A 26,932-nucleotide genomic window follows, 5' to 3' on the forward strand; every position below is an offset into this window, starting at 1 on the left:
CCTACCTGCTGCTGGTTGGCTCCATAAAGGAGCATGTACTGTGATCCAATTAACTTCCCTTTGTGGGGAAAGCTGCAGAGCAAGAGGAAGCTGCAGGCTGGTCCAAGCAGGGCAGGGTGACAGTCGGAAAACAAAATGTCAGGTGTAATAGATGAGAGACTTGGGAAGTGTAAGTGTTCAGTGACTATACTGAAACATGCCAGACAGGCTTGGACTTTTGCAACATTAAGTGTTAAGTGGGTTTCCTGGGGAATCCCTGAGGGTGCTTAAAGCAAATTCAACAATAGTACTTATACAAAAACCCAGGCTTTTGAAGCTTTGTCCTTAGGAGAGCACATTGACTGGAGATACAGGAGATCAGAGATCAAAGGCCCAAATGCTAGAAAGAAACAGCTGGACTGTCCCAAGCTTGTTCTAGTTCTTGATCTGAAGCCTGACATGAACTTGCAACCAGGAGAACTAACCCTTTTTACTAAAAAGCAAAGGAGTACTTGTGGCACCTTAGAGACTAACCAATTTATTTGAGCATAAGCTTTCGTGAGCTACAGCTCACTTCATCGGATGCATACTGTGGAAAATACAGAAGATGTTTTTATACACACAGACCATGAAAAAATGGGTGTTTATCACTACAAAAGGTTTTCTCTCCCCCCACCCCAGTCTCCTGCTGGTAATAGCTTATCTAAAGTGATCACTCTCCTTACAATGTGTATGATAATCAAGGTGGGCCATTTCCAGCACAAATCCAGGGTTTAACAAGAACGTCTGAGGAACAGTGGGGGGTGGGGTGGGGGTGGGGGGGAAAGGAATAAACAAGGGGAAATAGGTTACTTTTTATAATGAATCAACCATTCCCAGTCTCTATTCAAGCCTAAGTTAATTGTATCCAATTTGCAAATTAATTACAATTCAGCAGTCTCTCGTTGGAGTCTGTTTTCGAAGTTTTTTTTGTTGAAGGATAGTCACTTTGAGATCAGAAATCGAGTGACCAGAGAGATTGAAGTGTTCTCCGACTGGTTTATGAATGTTATAATTCTTGACATCTGATTTGTGACCATTTATTCTTTTATGTAGAGACTGTCCAGTTTGACCAATGTACATGGCAGAGGGGCATTGCTGGCACATGATGGCATATATCACAGTGGTAGATGTGCAGGTGAACGAGCCTCTGATAGTGTGGCTGATGTTATTAGGCCCTGTGATGGTGTCCCCTGAATAGATATGTGGGTACAGTTGGCAAGCTTTGTTGCAAGGATAGGTTCCTGGGTTCCTGTTGTGTGATATGTGGTTGCTGGGAGTATTCGCTTCAGGTTGGGGGGTTGTCTGTAGGCAAGGACTGGCCTGTCTCCCAAGATTTGTGAGAGTGTTGGGTCGTCCTTCAGCATAGGTTGTAGATCCTTGATAATGCGTTGGAGGGGTTTTAGTTGGGGGCTGAAGGTGACGGCTAGTGGCGTTCTGTTATTTTCTTTGTTAGGACTGTCCTGTAGTAGGTGAATTCTGGGTGACTTTCCACAGTATGTATCTGATGAAGTGAGCTGTAGCTCACGAAAGCTTATGCTCAAATAAATTGGTTAGTCTCTAAGGTGCCACAAGTACTCCTTTTCTTTTTGCGAATACAGACTAACACGGCTGTTACTCTGGAACCCTTTTTACTGTTTTTTATGTTCTCTGTAATGCTAGGATTTGCCCGATGGGACAGTGCCCTAAGAATAAATGTATTTTGTTTTGTGAAAGCTGGCTTGTAACTGGAATTTAAAAAAAAAACAACACACAGATACCACTAACCATAGTTGAAGTGCGAAGCTGGGGAAAGGGAAATTATCACCAGAAAAACACTGCCGAGTAGCAGCATCATGAAGTGATCCCACCTGGAGTGCCCTCTTCGACAAGCCACACCACACCAGGTGCAGCTGCCTAAGTTTCCCCTTCACTGCTTCTGAGTACAAACAACCCTTGCAAGGTTAATTTATTACAAAAGAAAGGCCATTGCACATAAACCATAATGCAAGCTCCACAGCCATAGTTCAGATAGTACATCAAGTAGAGCCCAGCATCTCTCTCTATACTGAGGCTCTCTAGTGCAGCTCCAGCATCTCTCACGTTGCCGGGGGAGGGATAGCTCAGTGGTTTGAGCATTGGCCTGCTAAACCCAGGATTGTGAATTCAATCCCTGAGAAGGCCATTTAGGGATCTGGGGCAAAAACTGGGGATTGGTCCTGCTTTGAGATGACCTCCTGAGGTCCCTTCCAACCCTGATATTCTATGATTCCTTGCCCCTAGCTTTCTGGCCCTCTGGCTTCAGCTAGCCAGCATACAGCCTCCAGCCCTCTCTTGGGCTCAGGAAGCTCAGCAGGCTAATCCCTCCGTTGGCTTTCTGACTAGTTCTCCCTCCTCCTCCTCCAGTCTCCTCACTCACAGATAGCTCTCATTTTCCCTTTTCTTAGTGCTCTCAAGCAGCTCTGAGTCTCCCTCCTACCTCCAGGTCCCAGGTGCCCTCGTTTAAGCCTAACTGGGAAGCAGCTGACAATTCCCAGGTGCTCTGGCCCCACTCCCTCTTGAAGGCCAGTGACACAGGAACTATCATTTGTAACCCACTGCGAGGGCAGAGAGGCGTCTGAGGATCAATGTGTGCAACCCTCCAAAGCTGTTTCAGGACTCAAGATAAAATGCACAACTCCCAGACAGTGGACATACCAAGGCAATGCCACGAACACACTAAGTGGGAGGTAGGGGGGGGATCAGATCTGGGAAGGGAAGGGGACAACAGCATCACACACACTGCAGGCCTGGTGGGGAGACTCCACATGCTGTGCACATGAGCAGCTGCACAATGGTATCCTATCAAACCTGTCTCTGACTCCAAGGGCAGGGCACTCACCACAACACCAAACTGCTCAGACTCAGCCAGTTCATTGTACTCGTCTCTCAGCTCTGACAGCATTTTCAGCTGTTCTGGCTCTGGCATCTGCTTAATCAGGTTCTGAGGGAGAAACACGTGAGTCAGTGAAGCACAGTCATATGAATCAGGCCCCCTGGCAAGAGCAAGAGAAGGTGGGTGACTCCTACATGATGTGGAATGAAGGCAGCTCTGGAAGCCATGGAGCCTCCTACCCAAGAAAGGAGGCAATGCTCTTAGGAAAGACTGATATCCCATCAGCTCATTTCTCCAAACAGACCTCAGACCAGCAAATACAAGGAGTCTCCACTGCAGGGAAAGATATTTGCCTCCCTGATCCTCACTCACCTGCACCATGGACTCGGTCAGCACAGCCTCATTCACCTCCATGATTACATTCTTGATCTCCTCGTAAGGCATACGGAAGGAGCCCAGGAAAATCGCTGCCAGAGTAACAAAAAGAAGCACAAATAAATCTGTGGGGACAGTGTTCAGCCAAGAAATACATAGAGACAAAGTCACTTTATGCCTCAGTCGGCTCTCTCTATTGAGCCCCATCAGGAAGCTTATGCACACCCCTGGACTCATGGGCAATTCCCTAATTCCAACATACTCACAGAGATTCTGTGCACTCTTTGAATCCAACACTTTCAGCTCTTTGACCTTTTTCTTTTGTGTACTCTTCTCCTGTCCGCCTTCCTGGTCTTGCTTTGCTGCGTGCACAGGAAATTAAGGTCAGTAGAGACAAAAGGAGCTTTCACCCACATCTTGGAAGCACAGTGCTTCTCCACACACCTGCCAAATAAAGCTGCCTGCTGCTCAGAGCTCAGTCCAGTCCATGTTCCACAAACCACTACACAGGCCACAGACATTTACAGAGGAGACGGAGAGAGGAGGGCGGCTACTCTCACTAGCCTTACCTTCCTGCTCAGGGACAGAGAAGCAGCCTTGACTCTCCCAGACAGAAGAGAAATATCCTAGCAATATGACATTTGCTGCAATATGTACTGGGCAAGCAGACAGACCTCAGAGATGGGTGAAAAAGCCCATATTGACAGGGCCCTAACAGATTCACGGTCCATTTTGGTCAATTTCATGGTCATAGGATTTTTAAAAATTGTAAATTTCATGATTTCAGGTATTTAAATCTGAAATTTCATGGTGTTGTAATTGTAGGGGACTTGACCCAAAAAGGAGTTGGGGGGTGGGGGGGTATTGCAACGTTATTGTGTGTGGGGAGGGTTGCGGTACTGCTACCCTTACTTCTGCACTGCTGCTGGTGGCCATAGGTGCTGACTTTTGGTTTTGCCGGTGGGTGCCCTCCCAAGGCCCCACCCCCGCTCCGTCCCCTCCCAAGGCCCCACTCCCGCTCCGTCCCTTCCCCAGTCTGCCCACCGCTCGCTCCTCTCCGCCCCCTCCTCCGAGCACCTCTGACAGTTTTGGAAGGAGGCTATTCACATTAGAGAAGAAAGGTGGATGAGGTAATATCTTTTATTGGACCAGCTTCTGTTGGTGAGAGAGAGAAGTTTTGGAGCTTTCACAGAACTCTTCTTCAGGAAGAAGAACTCTGTGAAAGCTCCAAAGCTTCTCTCTCTCTCACCAACAAAAGTTGCTCCAATAAAAGATATTACCTCATCCACCTTGTCACTCTAATTTCCTGGGAACAACAGGGCTACAACAACACAGCATACAAAAATGCAGGATTCACATGAACAGCACAGAGTGACCATCACACCAGGGCACTATTTTCAGGATTCATCTTAGCATAATGTCATCATTACACCAAGAAAGTAGCACTACCAGCACAATGAGATAAATATAGCCACGTGTGCATGCCAAAAATTCACTGTGCAAGCACACTCGTATCCACACAGCAGGATAGTAGTGTCAGTTTAGCTCTCAGTTTAGTGGGGCTATACACAGGGACGGAGTCCCAGGGTTCAGCTAAATACAAGGGCACCTGCAAATAGCTGTACTAACAGCAGGATCTACACTGGCCCAATAGGAGGAGATGCACGTCAGGGCACTAATTCCCAATTCCAGTGCAAGGCAATATGGGATCCCGGCACTAGGTCTTTAGTACCAGAATTTATACTCCCAGGAGAGTGGGATGGAATAATAGAAGTTCCAGGGGGAAAAGCCCTCTGTGATTGTCATAAATATAAAGGGAAGGGTAAACCCCTTTGAAATCCCTCCTGGCCAGGGGAAAGCTCCTCTCACCTGTAAAGGGTTAAGAAGCTAAAGGTAACCCCACTGACAGACCTAACCAAAAAGAAACAGCCAAATGCTGTTCAGTGGACCGAAAAGTGTCAGAAGGCCTTTAACAAGCTTAAAGCGACACTCATGTCTGACCCTGTACGAAGGGCCCCAGACTTTGACAAACCGTTCCTAGTAACCACAGATGCGTCCGAGCGTGGTGTGGGAGCAGTTTTAATGCAGAAAGGACCTGATCAAGAATTCCACCCTGTAGTGTTTCTCAGCAAAAAACTGTCTGAGGGAAAGCAACTGGTCAGTCACTGAAAAAAAATGTTACGCCATTGTCTACGCTCTGGAAAAGCTACGCCCATATGTTTGGGGACGGCGTTTCCACCTGCAAACCGACCATGCTGCACTGAAATGGCTTCACACCGTCAAGGAAACTAACAAAAAACTTCTTCGGTGGAGTTTAGCTCTCCAAGATTTTGATTTCGACATCCAACACATCTCAGGAGCTTCTAACAAAGTGGCTGATGCACTCTCCCATGAAAGTTTCCCAGAATCAACTGGTTAAAATTGTCCTTGAGATGTGGAAAATATTGTTAGTCTTTATGTACTTGGTAGTATATTTAGAGATGCATGTGTCTTATTAACTCTGTTTTTCCTAGAGCTCCAGGAAGAAATCCCAGCCAGTGTTTCACCCTAGCTGAGATTTCGGAGGCGTGTCACAAATATAAAGGGAAGGTTAAACCCCTTTGAAATCCCTCCTGGCCAGGGGAAAGCTCCTCTCACCTGTAAAGGGTTAAGAAGCTAAAGGTAACCTCGCTGGCACCTGACCAAAATGACCAATGAGGAGACAAGATACTTTCAAAAGCTGGGAGGAGGGAGAGAAACAAAGGGTCTGTGTGTCTGTCTATATGCTGGTTTCTGCCGGGGAAAGACCAGGAATGGAGTCTTAGAACTTTTAGTAAGTAATCTAGCTAGGTATGTGTTAGATTATGATTTCTTTAAATGGCTGAAAAAAGAATTGTGCTGAATAGAATAACTATTTCTGTCTATCTTTTTTGTAACTTAAGGTTTTGCCTAGAGGGGTTCTCTATGTTTTTGAATCTAATTACCCTGTAAGATATCTACCATCCTGATTTTACAGGGGGGATTTCTTTATTTCTATTTACTTCTATTTTTATTAAAAGTCTTCTTGTAAGAAAACTGAATGCTTTTTCATTGTTCTCAGACCCAAGGGTTTGGGTCTGTGGTCACCTACGCAAATTGGTGAGGCTTTTTATCCAACATTTCCCAGGAAAGGGGGGGGTGCAAGTGTTGGGAGGATTGTTCATTGTTCTTAAGATCCAAGGGTCTGGGTCTGTAGTCACCTAGGCAAATTGGTGAGGCTTTTTACCAAACCTTGTCCAGGAAGTGGGGTGCAAGGTTTTGGGAAGTATTTTGGGGGGAAAGACACGTCCAAACAGCTCTTCCCCAGTAACCAGTATTAGTTTGGTGGTAGTAGCGGCCAATCCAAGGACAAAGGGTGGAATATTTTGTACCTTGGGGAAGTTTTGACCTAAGTTGGTAAAGATAAGCTTAGGAGGTTTTTCATGCAGGTCCCCACATCTGTACCCTAGAGTTCAGAGTGGGGGAGGAACCTTGACAGTGATCATCCTGGCTCAGTCCATCTCCCTGCCAATGCAGGGCTGATCCTTACTGCATGTTTTGTCCAGTCTCCTTTTAAAAGTCCCAAGCCTTGGGGTTTCTAGCTGTGACACTCTATACCAGGGGTTCTCAAACTGGGTGTCGGGACTCCTCAGGGGGTCATGAGGTTATTACATGGGGGGTCGCAAGCTGTCAACCTCCACCCCAAACCCCGCTTTGCCTCCAGCATTTATAATGGTGTTAAATATATAAAAAGTGTTTTTAATGTAAAGGGGGGGGGTCGCACTCAAGAGGCTTGCTACGTGAAAGGGGTCATGTAAAGAAGTTTGAGAGCCACTGCTCTATCCCTTGGGGTAGTGGCATACTGTGCTCTTTAAGCCCCATATTTATCATTTGTATATATTCTTTATATTTCATATAAAGCATGCCATGTAAGGTATCATGGGAAAGGTTATGATTTGCTGAAACCCACTGTTCTGTCGAAATATGTACATCATTAAAGTGTATGAAATTATGAGATTGTGCTGTATGGTATTAATGAAATATGCTGCAAATTTGGGAGTAGCCCAGAAGGCAACTCCCCAGAAACAACAAGGCACTTGACCAAATGACTGGGTGGATGTTACACAACCATCACCAGCCATTGTGCAGCACATGAATTACAATTAGCAATTCAATGACCATCACCAGAGAATTACTCAACCCTGGGATTCAGCAATGTCCCCCCTCCCCTCAACATGATGCTTGGACTTGTGTTTGCCAGACCACATGGACTAAACAGGAGATAGTTCCAGCCCAGGTTGTACCCCAAGGGTCACACACTAGCCCTTCCCTTGGGAGAAAGAAAAGGAAGACTTGTGGCACACCCCAAGGCAGAGATTGCACTGCTAGGAAGGTTTCCCCTGGTAGCTTGGAGTTTCTCTCTCCCCCACCCCATCCCTTCCCCACTGCCTCTTCCCTTCAACCCCGCCACTCCCATAAGAGGCAGTCACCCAGATGCCAGGGAGGGGGACCAAGCGCACTGCATAGACATGGCCACTGTCCCTGAGAGGCAGGTGTCCCTGACTGGGCAGGGAGGGCAAGCAGGGGGGCACCGCATGCTACAGCAGCCCAGGAGACCCCCCCCCATGCCCATCCCGGTCCAGCTGCCCGGTGGGGGCTGGTACTCTCAGTCTCTCTGTGCTGCGGGGGTCCAGGGGATGTTTTTGGAGACGCCTCTGACTGAGCCCCCTGCCAGAGGCAGACAGCTGGGCAGCAGCCGGTGCCCTCCCATGCAAACGGCCAGCCGCCAGGTGCCGGCTCTCAGCACAGCCACCTGGGAAGGGGTTTCAGTCCCCCCCCAGCCACCCTCACCCCAAGACCCGCTTTGAAATACACTTATCAGCTGCTGCCACTGTCTTTAGCTGGCTGAGAGGTTGAAGCGAGGCTGGGAGCTGCTCAGCTGCAGAGCCACAGAAAGCAGTCTGCTGCCCGTGAGAAGCAAGTAGGAGGAGGAGGCGGGGCGGTGGGGTCACTCAGCCCCTGCCCCAGGAGCAGAATCCATGTCATGGATTGCCTGGTGGCCAAAAAACAGCTAAACAGCCCTGCTGGGAAGAGCTGTTTTGGCTGCACTGATCAGTGAAGCAGCTCAGAGCCGGAAACAGCTGATTGGTGGTGGCTCCCAGCTTTGCAAAAAACTGCTGATTGCCCCCCTCGACAGCCCCACTGAACAGCTGATGTGGCCCACAGGCCTCATAAACAGTTGACTGGTGCCGGTGGGTGCTGAGCACCCACTAATTTTCCCCCGTGGGTGCTCCAGCCCCAGAGCACCCATGGAGTCGGCGCCTATGCTGGTGGCAGCACTGCCTTCAGAGCTGGGCAGCTGGAGAGTGGTGGCTGCTGCCCGGGAGCCCAGCTCTGAAGGCAGCACCAGCAGCAGTGCAGAAATAAGGATGGCATGATGTGGTACTGTCTCCCTTACTTCTGCGCTGCTGCCTGCAGAGCTGGGGCCTCAGTCAGCAGCCGCCACTCTCGGCTGCCCAGCTCTGAAGGCAGCAGTGCAGAAGTAAGGGTGGCAATACTGTGACCCCTCCTAAAATAATCCTGCGACCCCCTTGCAACTCCCTTTTGGGTCAGGACCCCCAATTTGTGAAACGCTGGTCTCCCCAGTGAAATCTGTATAGTATAGGGTAAAAGCACGCAAAAGACCAAATTTCATAATCTGTGATGTGTTTTTCACGTCCATGAATTTGGTAGGGCCCTACATATTGAATCTTCCCCTTGGTGCACTGGCAAAATGTCTCACACCTTGACAGAGGCTCATTTCTTATCTTTGACAGGCATTGTGTCACAGGCTCTTTTCTTTCTGGGTTGGGGGATCTTCCAGTCATCACTCCAGGAATTTGCATTTTAGGGGTCTAAACACACCCTAAAAGAGCCTGGCCCTGGCCCCAGGATCCCATCCCCCTCTGCCATCCTCACCTTCTCAGATATGCAGTAGCTTCCCCAAGAAGAGAGAAGACTGAGATGGCATGCTGTCCAGACACCTAAAAGCTCACTCCTTCATTGGCTGCGTGTGACATCATGGGTTGAAGTAATCCCATATTGAAAAGACTGCACCCCCCATTGATCCCATGATCTCCCAAGGGATGGGAGCAGAGGATATACTAATTCCAGAAGACTAACACGGCTGTTACTCTGAAAGCAGCAATAGAGGCAAGCTGAAGGAACGAAGGAAAGGGTTATTAACGCCCTCAAACTGCAGCATGGCTATGAAGTCCTCTTGCGTATATTCACAGATTCCAAAGCCAGAAGGGACCATCATGATCATCTAGTCTGACCTCCAGTATAAAACAGACCAGAGAGCTGCCCCAAAATAATTCCTAGAGTGGAACTTTGAGAAAAACATCCAATCTTGATTTAAAAATGGTTAGTGATGGAGAATCCACTACACCCTTCGGTAAATTGTTAGGTTTCAGAGTAGAGAGCCGTGTTAGTCTGTATTCACAAAAAGAAAAGGAGTACTTGTGGCACCTTAGAGACTAACAAATTTATTTGCGCATAAGCTTTCGTGAGCTACAGCTCACTTCATCGGATGCACTGTTAGTTACTCTCACAGTCAAAGACTTACGCCTTATTTCCAGGCTGAATTTGTCTAGTTTCTATTTACACCCACTGGATTATGTTATCCTTTCTCTGCTAGACTGCAGTGCCCATTATTAAATATTTGTTCCCCACGCAGGTACTTCTAGACTAATCAAGTCATCCCTTAACATTTTCTTTGTTAAGCTAAATAGATTGAGCTCTTTGAATCTATCACTACAAGGCAGGTTTTCTAATCCTTTAACCATTCTTGTGGCTCTTTAAACCTTTTCCAATGTACCAAAATCCTTCTTGAATTGTGGGCACTAAAACTAGATACAGTATTTCAGCAGCAGTTGCAGTGCTAAATATAGAGGTAAAATAACTTTTCTATTCCCATTCAAGATTCCAATTTATGCATACCAGGATCACATTAGCTCTTTTGGCCACAGTGTCTAGGGGGATCATGTGTTCAGTTGATTATCCACCCCACCCCCTCCAAATGTTTTCAGAGTCACTGCTTCCCAGGATACAGCCCCCTGTCCTGTAAGTATGGACAACATGTTTTGTTCCTAAATGTATACATTTAGCCATATTAAAATGCATATTGTTTGATTGTGTCCAGTTCACTAAGCGATCCAGATCACTCAGTATCAGTGAACTGTCCTCTTCATTATTTACCACGCCCCCCATTTTTGTGTCAACTGCAAACTTCATCAGTTATGATTTTACGTTAAATAAACTGATAAAAATGTTAAATAGTGTCAGGCTGACAGGCTTTTAATTACTTAGGTCATCCCACCTACCCTTTTAAAAACTGGCACATTAGCTTTCTTTTGCTATTCTAGAACTTCCCCAGCGCTCCAAGACTTATTGAAAATCAACATTAATAGTTCAACCATCTCCTCAGCCAGCTCTTTTACAACACTTGGATGGAAATCATGTGGACCTGCTGATTTTAAAAAGTCTGACTTTAAAAGCTTCCATTTAACATCCCCAAGAGAGTGTAGTGGAATAGAAAGTGTGTTATCACCATATGATGAGACTATATAATCTGTTTTCCCCCCCAATTACAGAACAGAAATATTTATTGAAAACTTCTGCTTTTTCTGCATTACTATTGATAATTCTACCATTTCCATCTAATAATGGACCTATACCACTGTTAGGATTCTTTTTGGTCCTGATATATTTGAAAAACTCCTTATTGTCCTTAATTCTGCTGGCCATAGATTGCTCCTTGTGACCCTTTGCTTCCCTTATTAATTTTCTACAAATTATTAACTTCTGATTTATATTCAATACTATCAACTTCCCCTTTCTTTCATTTGTTTTTTATTTATATATTAAAAAAATATATAAATAGCTGCCTTCACTTCCCCTTTGAACCAGGTCATTTATTTAACTAACACAGCCTTCTTTCTCAATTGTGGCTTTTGGGGTGGCTAGTGCAGTGTTCTTACATGATTCCTAATTATCATTCACATTTTTCTGATTAAATTCTTCCTCCCAGCTGGTTTGGCTCATAGGTGACTACAAAGGGCAGAACCAACCCCTCCACCTACTGAGGAGTGCATGGGACAGTATTAAGCTGCAACATTGATCTAAATAACAGATAGATTTCCTGAAAATATATTTGGCAGAAGGAACATTAACTGCCAATCACATTCTCTCAGGACTGCCCCCACTAGCCCCAATGCCCTGCTCTTCTTTCACATTGAGACTATACTGCCCATAGTAACATGGAAGGGAAGAGCAGCATATCTCTCTCCTCAGAAGCTAACCCATGATGGTGCTTCCCCTTGGATTCCCTCCCCCTGTCACGTGCTCATATCCTAGGCTAAAAGCAGACAGAGCAGCGACTGAAAACACAGTCACTGACCTAATTTTCTGTGTGCACACATAAATGAAGGACACTGCAACTCAGAGAAGCTTAAAGGAAAAGCAGCTGCTATAACAATTCCCAGATATCAGAGAGGCTCTTAGGATGAAGGAAGCGCCCATGCTATGCTCCTGGGGAGCTCTCGCATGAAGGATTTAGGGTGTGGGCAAAGATAACATGATTAAAGAAAGGGGAAAAACATAAAATCTATTAAACTGTGCAATCATGTCCCTAGGAAAGGGATAGAAGTCCCATTGCTTGGGACTTTAGGATTAAACTGTACAAAATACCCTGGAGAATAAATTGAGTCTTGGAATTGAGGAAGCAGACAGGAGAGGTGGAAGAGACCTATTAGGTCATTTTTGACTTACCATTCAACAGCACAGTTCAACAAGGAGGCACAAGTGTGAACTAAAAGTAGGGCTGAGCAGCCTAGACAGACAGACAGATGTGGAGAGTGGGGAACAGTGCTTAGGCCCTCAGACACTACAGAAATAGATGCTGTATAGACAGAGGATCATCAAGCCACTTTCTTGAACATGGCCCGTACAGGAAGCACATGAATCCATTTCTTACCAAATAGCTAAACCTACTATTCAAAAATAGCCTGTGTGGCTGAGGACATAGCGACCTCCCTAGAGCCAAACCCATCTGAAACCCTGAGCAAAACCACTGGGGAGATAGAGTAGCTGCACTAAACTTCTCTGCCCTTCACACCTTCCACACGAGTCATTGTGGTTCTCCAATGGGCTATGGCAAGTGAGGTAAAAAGGCAGATGACTGGAGCATCTATGGTACAAACCCAGATCAGCTACAACCAATTAATAACCTCAAAGCCACATACAGACACACACAGCACTTAAGCAACCTCTCTCTCTCTCTCACACATACACAATCACATTAACCCAATCACAACCAGCAGAACTGTTCCACATGGGAAGTGGTTAATTGGCCCACAATGCCCGCATACACACAGATCAAAGCCTGACAATCACTAAGAGCTTCCCTCCAACTGTATAGATAAAAATCACTCAAATCAGAGAGAGAGAGAGACAAGGGAAACCTTCTCTGAACCTGGAATGCTCCCACCTCACCTGCCCTGATCCAGTTCAAACCCATCACCCAGTCAGAAGCCCTGGAAACTCTGACCCCCATCCTCTTCATGACTGACATAGGCTAGTGATGGTTATCAGTGATAAATCAGAAAGAATATCAATGCCCCCTTCAAAGGTGGGTAGGCTTCACCCACTCCTCTTAGAAGATGACCTAGCCAGAGATCAATGCTTTCATCACCTGCAGTTGGGACTAGTGTAACTCACTAGGCTAAGGTGCAACTGCTACAAAGAGGCTGAAGCAACATACCTCATTAGCAACAAAAGTGTATGCAAAATATCATGAATCTCATGGGTCACCATTAAGTCCACAGCAGAATTCAAAGTTCTGGTCCCCTAATGTACAAGACACCTGCCAGATGAAGACTTGGCTACCTCAAAGACGGTCTCATCTTTACAATCCCCAAAACAACTAAATTTCATAGGAACAATGTAGCTGGAGACACCCAGGTCTTGGGAACAGGACCCCCCCGCTGTAGGACTACTTGCCTGAAAAAAACTCAAAACTAACAGACCGACCCCAAGGGTGACTGTGCTCAGACATAAATAAAGTCTCCCCTACGAACCAACACTCAAAATAATTCCTCCAGGTACAGCATCACACTTCAGGCCAAAACACTTTTTGAGGCTCCTAGGCAGAGCTCAGCAATCATGCAGAGAGGGGCTATACAGAAAACCAAGGCCTGGGCTGCACTGAGGGGGTGAGGGGGGGGTTGGAACTAACATACGCTATTCGCGTAGCTGAAGTCGAAGTATCTTAGTTCGAGTTACCTGGCCGTCCTCACGGTGGTGAGTCAACCGCGGTGGCGCCCCTGTCAACTCCACTTACTCCTCCTGCCAAGGTGGAGTACAGGCATGGATTCGGGGATCGATTTATCGCGTCTACACTAGACGCGATAAATCGATCCCCGATAGATCGATCACTACTTGCTGAGCCAGCGGGTAGTTAAGACGGGTAGTTAAGACGTACCCTAAGACAAATGGAGCACATCCCCTTTCCCAGAGACACCCTTTCCTCTGGGTCCTACAGGGACAGAATACAGTCCCCTCCCCAAACACCTCTTCCCCCTGCATTCCTGGGTCCTACAGGGACAGAACACCCCCCCCTCCCCAGAGAGATACCTCTTCCCCACATGCCTGGATCCCACATGGGCAGAACACAGCCCCCTCCCCAGAGATCTCTGTTTGCCAGATTAGGACAGAACACACTGCTCTGCTATGAGCCACAGACCCCAGAAGCCCCCACTTCTCTCTGGCATTCAGGTACAGAATTCAGCTGTTGACTTCACTACAAGCACAAGGCTGCTAGCATTACACACAGCACACAACTCCCCTGTGCTGCCCCCTCCCCCTGACTTGTACAGGATCTTGGGGAGAAGGGCTTGGGGGGGGGGGAGGGAACAGATATCAGAGAGGAACTCCTGCAGCACAGCAGGCAGAATAAAGCTTCCCAAAGCTTGGTGCGCCACCTGGTGTCTGCTCCTGGGCTGAGCAAGCCCCGCCTCCTCAATCCCACTGTACAGCACTTGGGACACCAAGAGGGAGGAGCAGGACACCTGAGATATACACCACAAATTATAAAGAAAGCTATATCAACAGGAAATCATTGGTCACACATACTGTTACTTCTGCATGGGCTCCCACTGTAGCTGGGGAAGACAACCCCCACCCCCACGCCCGGAGCACCTGGTACAATAATCCAGCTCTTTCCCCCTCCACACACACACACAAAAGGCAATAAAACCTTGCACTCCAAAACAGCTGGAACAGGGCAACTCTGCTCCCCAGGCAAAGCTGGGATAACACAGCAGCTGGAGGGGTAAGGCTTATCCCGACTGTGACTGCTTTGTACTCTGCACCACTTGTGGGGGGATAACCCCCAATCCCAGTCTCACAGAGAGGAATTCCTCTCCTCTCCAAAGGTGGGAAGACAGCCCCATATTGCAGATGTGTAAGCTCCTTCCCCTGGCACAGCTGTGGCATCCCCCTCCAGTAGCTGTACTGAGCAGGGTGCAGGAGAGGGCAATCTCTGGCTGTCGGGGGAATCTAGGGGATGGGTAATTCAGGCTGTTAACTCCCCAGACTCTAGGTAGCAGGGGGGGTTTCCACTCTGAGCTCCCTTCACATACAGCTCCCACTTTCCTGTCTTCCTCAGCACAGGCAAGGAGGAGCCTCTTGCTCTGGTCCCCACGCTATGCAAGTGAAGCCTTCCTGACTTTGCTTGCAGTCAACTTAGTGTGACTCTTAGGAATGCAGCACAGTGACAGCTCCAGCAGCAGCTTTGCCTCAGCTAGACTCCTCCCTTGCTCAATCTTTTTATTTTCTGCGTCATAAAGACAAAATGGAGACCATGGGGAAGGAAAACACCCTGCCTAAAATGGCTGAATGCAGCAGGGAAAGCAAGCAAGCTGCATGACAGTGCAAGAGCACCCTCTGGTGCTGGAAAAGAGGAAATGAAGGAACTGCTTGGCCAGCTTGCCAGCTCTGAAACAATGGGCTCACTTCCCCGGGAAATCCTTTCTGGAGATGCTTCCTGCCTACACTCTGCAGAAAGGAGACTGGGGAGAGCAAGCTCTGATAATCCCTGGGACAGAGCCCTCTGAAACTAGCCAGATGCTGCAATTATACACACAGGCTGTGCCTAGGAAAAGTTACAACATAGCCTGGCCTACTCTGAATCACTGAACCTGATCAACATAGCCCTAAGGTTGGGAGGAACAAGGGCATCACACACCCATGTTACACAAACTCAGCTACTCCAGGCCTCTATGCCCAAGATACAGCATGCCCTCGACACAGAGCGTGATGACTACTACACTCATGGTACAAGGCCATTACATTAACCTCAAACTCCCTCCTCCCTTTGAGAGCCTCTTAAAGATCACAAAGACTAATCCATGGCAGTCACCCCAACATAACAGAGAGAAGGGAAGAGAAGCTGTTTTAGAAAGGAAAAATATCAGAGGTAAGAAAAGCAGATTCTAAACAATAAGTACACATCTATTTAAAATGCAGATACAGCCACGCTGCACACACCACTAATCTCAGTAACTGCATCACCTCACTAGCACCACCCTCATCTTACCTTTGCTCTGTGGCCTCCCACACTACACCTTTTGACCTCACTCATTGTATCATGTCTAAAATAGAAATAAGATCCTCAGGCCAATGAGTGTGTTCCATTTGTTCTGTAAAGGTCCCAGAACTTTCAGGTACTGCACAAATCGTAGCCATCCTTCACCTGAGTGCACCACCATAACTCCGGAGGTTCTACTTGCAAGGAGTACCACACTTCCATAGAAAGCACAAACTCAGAGTATCAGCACACAAATATTGTACCCTAACGTGAGAGAGGACCACACAGGTTATTTACAGTGTTGAGCCCAGGAAGTGAACTCTGTACCCTAGAAACACACTGTATAGCTCATTTCTTGATAGTAGCCTCTTTCCAATATACAGACCAGCTCAAATGAAGCCAGAGCTCTGCAGTCATGCCCGCATACCCACCCAACTGCACACACAAAATATATGGGCAGGCGGGGGAGGGAGAGTGGTACTCGACTCTACAGCCATTCAACTGACTGCACCAGTTGCAGGAATCATAGCAATATATTAGACATACAAAGGGAATCTAAGGCTTAGTGATTCTATGCCTGGAGTAGCAGGGGTGCTGGAGGTCAGAACTGAAGTACCTGGGCAGAGCGAATAGAACAGGAACAGTCAAGGATGTTGTAAATTAGGTGCTTTTACAGAATTACTGTATGGAATAGTGAGGGATGCAACAAAGCAGAATATTGGAGTTTCTGATTATATCAGCAATATAGGACTGTGTCTGAATGACTAAACACATCTTAGGGACTTGTAACTACTGGCCCAGCATATTCCCAGCACACCCTAGGTGACTCAACAAGGGAGTGCTGGGAAAGTGTAAGTAAGAGATTTGGGTGGGTCCAGAGAGTGCTGCAGGGCAGGAGTGAGGCACGCTGGCAGAGCCATGTGGGGAGCCCAGGACTGAACAGCTGAGTGTAGTACAAAGCAAGAGGGAGGTGCACTGAGAGTGCTGTGTGGGCATGGAAGACTGGAATATAGAGGGGGGTGCAGGGAGGGTGTCAGAACAAGAATGAGGTACACTGGCAGAGCTGTGGAGATCTTTAGGACTGATACAGCCAGAGAGCTGCAGGGCAGTAGTGAAGTGCAACAGCAAAAGTATCTCGGACTCGGGGTCAAGGACAGGGTGTGCATAGTGCCTTCCTGTACCCACTGTGCCTCTAGACAACTTTGTTTCAGTCACTAGCACAAAACCTACCAATTTCTCCTCTCAAACTGCGTAACAAGAAAGTGTCAAAAAGCCTGGAGGAGCAAAAGCTGCCTGTGTGAGTGCAAGTGATGTCCCCCCCTCACCAAGCCAGCCCCGCAGCAGATTGAAAAACTTCCCTGATTGTCATCTCAGATCACACACAGAAAAGGAAGGAGACAAATCTCCTGTGTCAGGCTCAGAAGACAAAGGGCCTCTAAAATGTGAACCAGGCTGCTCCTTCCCCATCCTGGCCAGGGGCTTTAGCATAAAAGAGAGGACCAGACGGGGAAGGTGAGAAGCCTGCCAACACCGCAAAGCCTTTGTCTGCATAAATCCTGCCTTTCCTCTCTTTGTCTCTGAGAAGGAGGCCAGCTGAAGGGGAGAAGAAGGGGGGTGCGGGTGGAGAAGGGGGCTGCACCATTGCCTGGGTTACAGATTATCAGGTGACTTCCTCCTCCAATCCAATTCCTCTGACATCATTGCTAGTAACCAGAGCCAAAGTGGCTCAACTGCGCACATCTGGTGGCTGCGAGGAGCAATGCAGGAGCTCTCAGGAAAGCATTAAAACTAAGGGAAACACATTTTCCAAAGAAAACAACATGGATTTCCCAAGCTAATGGGTCCTAGGAGGTGCCCCCAAAAGGCACAGGGCTAAGGAATCTCAGGGCAGAGTAAATTCCAGCAAGAAGTTCACTCAGGGTTCCTCTGAAGCCCCAAACTAAACGTTCTCAGTGCAAATCTTACAAACAATGGCCCTGATACCACAACACTGATGCCAATATTGGGCGCATCATTCTGGGTCATAGGTACCAAATTTCTATAGGCTGTCATGTATCTGCAGATGGAATTAGAATAATGCAGGGAGCTTTGCTCATTGCAGTAGGGGACTATTATTGGTGGTGTGAGTGGGACCTATGGATGACATTAAGGATGAATAGGGAGGAGTGCCCATTGAGCTGGATATGTTTACTATCCCTGGTGCCCATAAATCTAGAGTGTGTGCTGGTGAGAGCGGCTGCTATTACCAGCTTCTGTAGAGAAGGGAAAGAGGCTGATGCTTCAGTATTTTTTGGGAACCAGGTGGACCTGAGTCATGGACCTATCCCAGTCCCAGCTTCCCTCCTCTATTCTGTGCTCTGTACCCAAGAAGGCCCACCTCCACATGTAGCAAAATATTAGCATAAGGAGTATTGCCGCAACTGGGTTCTGTGTCTGGATTTGTGGCTACGTGAGATGACACAGTGTATTATAAGGAGCGCTCCGTGCTGTGTTGACTCTGGGTGCCATGCCTAGATTCGGTGTGAGTGCTGTGTTTTAACAGCACTACAAGGGACTGGGTGCTATCCAGACATGAACATATTACACAATGGCAATGTCAGGGGCATGTAGATAGCATTGTAACTGGGCATGAGATGCAAGTGCTATGTGTTAGAGTTCTGTGTGACAAGGGTGGCACTATGGGAAGAGATAGCCTCTGAGCTACCTTCTCTCTCATCTATGGTATACCTGGCCAGGGGACTGAGAGGGGTACCATAGGAAGCACTGCCTGCTGGACCCTAAAGGTGCTAGTACTGGTGCTGAATCACTGGATTGTGCGCTTTAATGTGGACTCTCCTACGTCCCCAGCAACAGCAGACTGTAGAGTGTAGGGCTTGAAAAACAGACAGGGAATGTTTCCCTGGAACACTGTCCTAAGCCATCATTCTGCAGAAATTAAGCCGTCATTTTAAAAACAGTTCCTAGCACCTGTGGTTTAAAAGAAAGCCTTCCAAATAGGACAGCCTGTGCTGGACTGTCTCCCTGTGAAAACACACCTGTAATTCTTTGCTGGTGGTAACAATGGTGAGGTCATATTGTACATAGGGCTCAGGCGTTTTTACCACAGTATTGCTTAACCCCACTCAAAGCAGGACTAGACATCATGATGGTAAAAACCCCCGAGACCACCTGCACTACTCATGCTGTTGCCCTCGCCATCAGAGAATGATGAATCAGTTTTCCCAGCATATGATCCCCGTCTTTGCAGACTGACATCTTTGCAAGCAAGCACCAAAGTGAAACTGACAAAATTCTGCCCATTTTACTGCTGCTACTCAGAATCCCCTGTACAGCAGTGAAAGTGACAAGAAATCATATTTGTATCACCATGTAGGTGCTTGGGGAAGCCATAGGCAACAAAGGCAGGAACTAGAGGACTCTAAAAAATAACAGCCAGAAGGGTGGTTGAGTATTGGACCATGTAACTAACAGTTGTGAAGTTCTGGGCTGGGTTTCAGTTTGATCAGACACCTTCCATGCAGAAGCAGATATAAAAGGCAGTTCCCATCCTAGTAAGGATACAAACATTCATCTCTGCACAGCAGAGATAGGCTTCTCACTGAGTTATTCTCTGAACCTCAGTGGAGGTCTCTGCCCAAATTTTTGTATCAGTCTCCGGTTAGTTAGCAGGTGTCCAGGACAAGTTCAGTTGCTAACAAGGACTTCTATCCACTGGGTTCACTGGGCCAGTACTATCTTCTAACATTTTCTGAGCCAGAGTTGCCCAAATGAAAAGACTTGTGAGCAGAAGGGACTGGAACTAATGCCACCTATGCACTGTGTATCTGAGGATGGCACTGTTCCGGCATGTGGGAGCATGTGCTGCGCTCTAGGTTTAACATGTTCACGATCCCTGTACCCAGAGGACCAAGAGCGACCAGCTGAATAGTAAAAGCAGTGCTGCCATCTGGATCCAGATATTGGGCAAAATTTTCAGAAGCAGATAAGTGACTTAGAAGCCTAAAATCCATTTTCAAAAGTGACTTAGGCACCACTGAGTTTCAGTGAGACCTTGGCTCCTTTGGATATTTTCCCTTCTCTGTTGCAAGGTTACATCTGCCTGGGAATGGCAGTGTAAGGCTATGCATGGATTGCTGCCCACATGGCAGATATTATCTTAGCCCAGCAGGGCAGCATAAGGATGTTGGTGTGATTAGTATGATCTGGGTCAATGTGCTTAGGACCACAGCATCCAGCTTGTGCTGGGTTAGCAGTGTCCCTGTGGCAGGTATTCTCTGGGAGTGTAACCAAGCAGGGGGGTGTAACTTATGCCCATGTGATTGAAGCTCCCAAGTGTCAGTGGAGGATGTAGTGAGGTGTGAGGATCACTGCCCACTAGACAGGTATGATTTGGGGTATAAAGCAGTGCTGCCCATGCTGCCAGAGCTATGAGTCGATGTAGCCCAGGAGGGCACAGAAAGGGTGTGCAGGGAACATCCATTGTGTGGTTGGCACAATGTGGGTGGCAGTAGCTGCTAGCTGAGGGACAGTGTAACTGCTGTGCCTATGTTGAGACTCACACAAAGATACTGTGATGGCATAAGGATTCAGTTAACAGTGTTTCTAAAGGCTGCCCTGGCAGGCTGAGTGGGTGCATCACAGTGCTGCCACCTCATCTTCCTCCCTCTCCCCAGGATTCCGTTGTGGGGAGCATAGAAAGGAGTTCAAAACCTGGGGAAAATTAGCTCACTTCTCTGAATTGCAAAAAGAAAAGGAGTACTTGTGGCACCTTAGAGGCTAACCAATTTATTTGAGCATAAGCTTTCGTGAGCAACAGCTCACTTCATCAGTATGCATCCGATGAAGTGAGCTGTAGCTCACGAAAGCTTATGCTCAAATAAATTGGTTAGTCTCTAAGGTGCCACAAGTACTCCTTTTCTTTCTGCGAATACAGACTAGCACAGCTGTTACTCTGAAACTGCTCTGAATTGTTGCATCAACCTCAGTCTCCAACAGTGAAACAGAGTCAGGCAAAAAAACAAACGGATCCATGTGCCACCTGGTGTTCAAAGGGAGAACTACACTTTGCTCCTGAAAAGTTCTAAAGAGATTGTAAGATTCAAAAAGTCTCACTCAACTAAGTTTCAGAGTAGCAGCCGTGTTAGTCTGTATTCGCAAAAAGAAAAGGAGGACTTGTGGCACCTTAGAGACTAACAAATTTATTTGAGCATAACCTTTCGTGAGCTACAGCTCACTTCATTGGATGCTGACATGACCTACAGTCAGTAATGAGCTGCCAAAAACTTAACAACCGGTTCCCTATAAAAAGCTCTGATTTAAGGGATGTGCCCCAGTATGTATTTTTTGTACCAACAGGGTTACCATACATCCGTATTTTCCTGGGAGGAATTTTTAACATTTAAAAATTCCTCCTGGACGGCGATTTAAGAACCCAAAAGCCTGACCTGTCCGGGAAAATACGGATGTATGTTAACCCTGCCTAAAGTTCTTTTTTAAAAAGATGGGCCTGAACTAGAAATGACCTCCGTTTCATATGTGTGGGTCCCCGCCACTCCCTGGGGGTGTGCTAGGGTGACCAGATGTCCCGATTTTATAGGGACAGTCCCGATTTTGGGGTCTTTTTCTTATATAGGCTCCTATTACCCCCCCACCCCCGTCCTGATTTTTCACACTTGCTGTCTGGTCACCCTAGGGTGTGCACATGTGTGGGTCCCAGCTGCTCCATGCCCCCCTCATTGAAGCAGGTGTGCAGGGTTACTGCCCTGGGGACTGCAGGGCACCATTGGACATGGGGCCAACTGCAGACAGAAGCGTGGGGCAGGGCTAGCTGGAAGCAGGGGGTGCGGGGCTGGCTGCAGGCAGGGCAGGGGGTGCGGAGCTGGCTGGATGCAGGAGGGTGCGGGGTTGGCTGGAGGGAAGGGGGTATGGGGCTGGCTGGAGACAGGGCAGGAACTGACTGGAGGTAGGGGCTGGATGCAGGCAGAGCAGGGGGGTGTAGGGCTGGCTGGAGACAGGGGCTGGCTGCGGACAGGGCAGGGGGTGCGGCAGGGGCTGGTGCGGGCAGGGGGTGCAGGGGTGGCTGGAGACAGGGGCTGGTGCAGGCAGGGGTGGCTGGAGACGGGAGCTGGTGCGGGCAGGGAGAGGTGTGGGGCTGCCTACGGGCAGGGCAGGGGGTGCGGCGGGGCTGGCTGCGGGCAGGGGGTGCGGGGGCGGCTGGAGACGGGCTGGCTGTGGGCAGGGGGTGCGGGGGCAGCTGGAGACAGGGGCTGGCTGCGGGCAGGGGGTGCGGGGGCAGCTGGAGACAGGGGCTGGCTGCGGGCAGGGGGTGCGGGGGCAGCTGGAGACAGGGGCTGGCTGCAGGCAGGGGGTGTGGGAGTGGCTGGAGACGGGCTGGTGTGGGCAGGGCAGGGGGTGCGGCGGGGTTGGCTGCAGGCAGGGGTGGCTGGAGTCAGGGGCTCGCTGCAGGTAGGGAATGCAGGGGTGGCTGGAGACAGGGGCTGGCTGCAGGCAGGGGGTGCGGGGGCGGCTGGAGACAGGGGCTGGCTGCAGGCAGGGGGTGCACGGGTGGCTGGTACTCACGGAGAGAGCAGTAGGACGCAGCCCAAGCCCAGCAGAGCAGCCCGGGGACCCACCAGGCAGCAGCGGGAGCCCCAGGGCCAGGGGAGCAGCAGCAGCAACAGGGCTTGTGCCCAGGGCCAGGCAGCAGCCCACATGGCTCCCGCAGCGTAGCGCCCCCGGAGGCCGGAGGAGGAATTACATCACTTCCCAGCCGGAGCCCATCAAAGCCTCAGCGCCCCCTGCAGGGAAGCGGGTTAACAACCGGTTCTAAAACTGCTTCAAAATTTAACAACTGGTTCGCATGAACTAGCTCCAGCTCACCACTGCCTACAGTACAAGAAAGCAATTCTAGGGGCTGCTTTAAGTACAGCAGCCTGGCATTGCTACTCTACAGCCCAGAATAGCCAGAGTGAAAACTGCTCTGGTCACTGCCCCTTCTGCCCTTAACCTGTCCCAGAATGCCTACATGCCAGGGGATGTACTGCCTGCACTGGCCTCTCACTGCTTCAGTGTGGGGAAATTTCCATTCTGCTTTGCTTTACAGCTCTTTTATACTGCCAGGCCATAGCAAGGGACAGAATCTGTCCCATAGATTTGACTACAAATATGTGAAAGATGCAAGCTAAAAGGAAGGAGAAGAACTGATTGTGGTGGATCATAGGGGTGTAAACTAGGAGTAACAGCAGACAACAGGAAAGCAAACACAGGCTGAATAATAGAATCTTTTCAAAGTGGGGAGAACTGTTAAGCAGCAGAACTCTCATCCCAATGGAAAAATGGCAGGCCCTGGCAAAAGAACTGTAAGGAATGATCCTGTGCTGGTCACTGAGGAGAGAGGTAGTGAGATTAGAATCATAGAATATCAGGGTTGGAAGGGACCCCAGAAGGTCATCTAGTCCAACCCCCTGCTCAAAGCAGGACCAATTCCCAGTTAAATCATCCCAGCCAGGGCTTTGTCAAGCCTGACCTTAAAAACCTCTAAGGAAGGAGATTCTACCACCTCCCTAGGTAACGCATTCCAGTGTTTCACCACCCTCTTAGTGAAAAAGTTTTTCCTAATATCCAATCTAAACCTCCCCCACTGCAACTTGAGACCATTACTCCTCGTTCTGTCATCTGCTACCATTGAGAACGACTGTTCTCATCCTCTTTGGAACCCCCTTTCAGGTAGTTGAAAGCAGCTATCAGATCCCCCCTCATTCTTCTCTTCTGCAGGCTAAACAATCCCAGCTCCCTCAGCCTCTCCTCATAACTCATGTGTTCCAGTCCCCTAATCATTTTTGTTGCCCTTCGCTGGACTCTCTCCAATTTATCCACATCCTTCTTGAAGTGTGGGGCCCAAAACTGGACACAGTACTCCAGATGAGGCCTCACCAATGTCGAATAGAGGGGAACGATCACGTCCCTCGATCTGCTCGCTATGCCCCTACTTATACATCCCAAAATGCCATTGGCCTTCTTGGCAACAAGGGCACACTACTGACTCATATCCAGCTTCTCGTCCACTGTCACCCCTAGGTCCTTTTCCGCAGAACTGCTGCCTAGCCATTCGGTCCCTAGTCTGTAGCTGTGCATTGGGTTCTTCCGTCCTAAGTGCAGGACCCTGCACTTATCCTTATTGAACCTCATCAGATTTCTTTTGGCCCAATCCTCCAATTTGTCTAGGTCCTTCTGTATCCTATCCCTCCCCTCCAGCGTATCTACCACTCCTCCCAGTTTAGTATCATCCGCAAATTTGCTGAGAGTGCAATCCACACCATCCTCCAGATCATTTATGAAGATATTGAACAAAACCGGCCCCAGGACCGACCCTTGGGGCACTCCACTTGATACCGGCTGCCAACTAGACATGGAGCCATTGATCACTACCCGTTGAGCCCGACAATCTAGCCAGCTTTCTACCCACCTTATAGTGCATTCATCCAGCCCATACTTCCTTAACTTGCTGACAAGAAAAGTGTGGGAGACCGTGTCAAAAGCTTTGCTAAAGTCAAGAAACAATACATCCACTGCTTTCCCTTCATCCACAGAACCAGTAATCTCATCATAAAAGGCGATTAGATTAGTCAGGCATGACCTTCCCTTGGTGAATCCATGCTGGCTGTTCCTGATCACTTTCCTCTCATGCAAGTGGGTTTACACCCAGTGGGTTTGTTAACTGTTACTTGGTTCATACACTCAGCACAAGAATGGAGGAGGCAAAAATGGCTTTAAGACACCTTTTCACTCTCCATATTCTCAGCCCTGCCCAGTACTCGAAGTAAAAGAGAATGCAGTAACAGTCTGGCTATGCCGCACATCTGTCCCTTGGCCTGCCTTCAACACACTCCCTATACCAGGGGCTACGATGCAGGGCACACAAAGTAAATATACCACAGGAATCAATTCTACGCCTGTATTCTGCAAGAGCAATGTAAAGGAGCTGGGTACAATGGAGAATCTCAGAGATCTCCCCTCTACCTGAATTCTGCAAGTAAAGAGACAGCACCAGCATAGGTGACTGAGGAGTTGTACATGGGCTAGTGATTAAAATACAAGCTCAGTCTTTCCTACCTCTGTCAGTGTATTGCAAGCTACACTCCCCACTCCTCATGCCAATGGCAAGGGAAGCGTGGGGTCTCCTTAGATGCAGCTTAAATGAGTTCACTCTGCATAACCTGGTTAGAGAGCTACTAAAGGCCCAGGAACATCAGAAGGGTGTTAACTCTGAAGAGGGAGGGGAACTGCTTCGGATGATATGCAGAACGTGGCGGGGGGGCTAACCCAGCGAGGGAGGAGGGATTATTTAGGGTGGCATACAGGGTGTAACTAGCAGAGATGGGATGAAATTAAGGCTGGCCATCAGCCAGCCACTCCTGCAACGGTCTGCGAAACCATCTCCAAAGGAAAGGCTGGAGACCTTGTCCCTTGACACATTTCAGCATAGATCAAAGAAAGCCCCAGAAAATGTGCTGTAGCAACCACTCATAGAATATCAGGGTTGGAAGGGACCTCAGGAGGTCATCTATTCCAACCCCCTGCTCAAAGCAGGACCAAGCCCCAATTTTTGCCCCAGATCCCTAAATGGCCCCCTCAAGGATTGCACTCACAACCCTGGGTTTAGCAGGCCAATGCTCAAACCACTGAGCTATCCGTCCCTGCCCCGCCCCCGTTCCTCCATTAGTGCCCATGAGACTGAGTAGGTGACCTAATGGGGCCTGTCCAGCTCTGTCACCCTTCAGAGAACATCATTTTGCTGAGCATTTACCAAATTAAGCAACTCATCTGGACAGTTTGCATCAGGAACAGCTAAAACCAAATCAAAGCTGTACAGGGCTGCTTTAGTGTTCCCTGATTATTTCTGAGGTATGATATGCTCTGGGCGCCATCTGCTGGTTGAAATGAGGAAGGTGAGGAGAGCTGAAATAGGTTCCACTAGCCATGCTGGGAATGAACTGTTAGCACTGGTTCCAGGCTCAATTTCTCTGCACGTGAGTGTGCATTCTGGGCAAGGAGAAGGGGTGTCACTTTCCTCTGAAACATTAGGTATCAGCCACTCCCAAAGGCAAAACCCTAGATTAGATGGATAGCTGATCTGAGCCATACAACTATGTGCTATAGGTCTCTCTCCCACGCCCTGATCAGGGCCCCAGTAATAAGAGTGCACTGAAGTCATATCAGTATGGAATTAATAGAATCATAGAATATCAAGGTTGGAAGGGACCTAGTCCAACCCCCTGCTCAAAGCAGGGCCAATCTCCAACTAAATCATCCCAGCCAGGGCTTTGTCAAGCCTGACCTTAAAAATCTCTAAGGAAGGAGATTCCACCACCTCCCTAGGTAACGCATTCCAGTGCTTCACCACCCTCCTAGTGAAAAAGTTTTTCCTAAAATCCAACCTAAACCTCCCCCACTGCAACTTGAGACCACTGCTCTTTGTTCTGTCATCTGCCACCACTGCGAACAGTCTAGATCCATCCTCTTTGGAAACCTCTTTCAGGTAGTTGAAAGCAGCTATCAAATCCCCCCTCATTCTTCTCCTCTGCAGACTAAACAAGCCCAGTTCCCTCAGCCTCTTCTCATAAATCATGTGCTCCAGCCCCTTAATCATTTTTGTTGCCCTCTGTCGCACTCTTTCCACATCCTTCTTGTAGTGTGGGGCCCAAAACTGGACACAGTACTGCAGATGAGGCCTCATCAATGCTCAATAGAGGGGAATGATCACGTTCCTCAATCTGCAGGCAATGCTCCTATTTATACCACCCAAAATGCTGTTAGCCTTCTTGGCAACAAGGGCACACTGTTGACTCATATCCAGCTTCTCGTTCACTGTAACCCCTAGGTTCTTTTCTGCAGAACTGCTGCCTAGCCACTTGGTCCCTAGATTGTAGCAGGGCATGGGATTCTTCCGTCCTAAGTGCAGGACTCTGCACTTGCCCTTGGTGAACCTCATCAGATTTCTTTTGGCCCAATCCTCCAATTTGTCTAGGTAGATAGCATGAGTGACTCTGGCACTGGCATTT

At 48.4% G+C, this 26,932-nt stretch overlaps 1 protein-coding gene across 3 annotated transcripts in view; it reads right to left on the reverse strand.

Moving 5' to 3' along the window:
* Positions 1-26,932, reverse strand: part of DIAPH1 (diaphanous related formin 1) — a 163,968-nt gene that overhangs the window by 32,480 nt on the left and 104,556 nt on the right. For all 3 annotated transcript variants that reach the window (XM_073356163.2, XM_073356162.2, XM_073356164.2), the window contains 3 exons: positions 3,514-3,609; positions 3,245-3,339; positions 2,879-2,980 (listed from right to left, as the gene is read on the reverse strand). In XM_073356163.2, coding sequence (XP_073212264.1) covers positions 2,879-2,980; positions 3,245-3,339; positions 3,514-3,609 — 293 coding nt within the window. The remainder of the gene's footprint in view (positions 1-2,878; positions 2,981-3,244; positions 3,340-3,513; positions 3,610-26,932) is intronic.

This window comes from Lepidochelys kempii, chromosome 8 (assembly GCF_965140285.1).
Source record: "Lepidochelys kempii isolate rLepKem1 chromosome 8, rLepKem1.hap1, whole genome shotgun sequence".
NCBI lineage: Eukaryota > Metazoa > Chordata > Testudines > Cheloniidae > Lepidochelys > Lepidochelys kempii.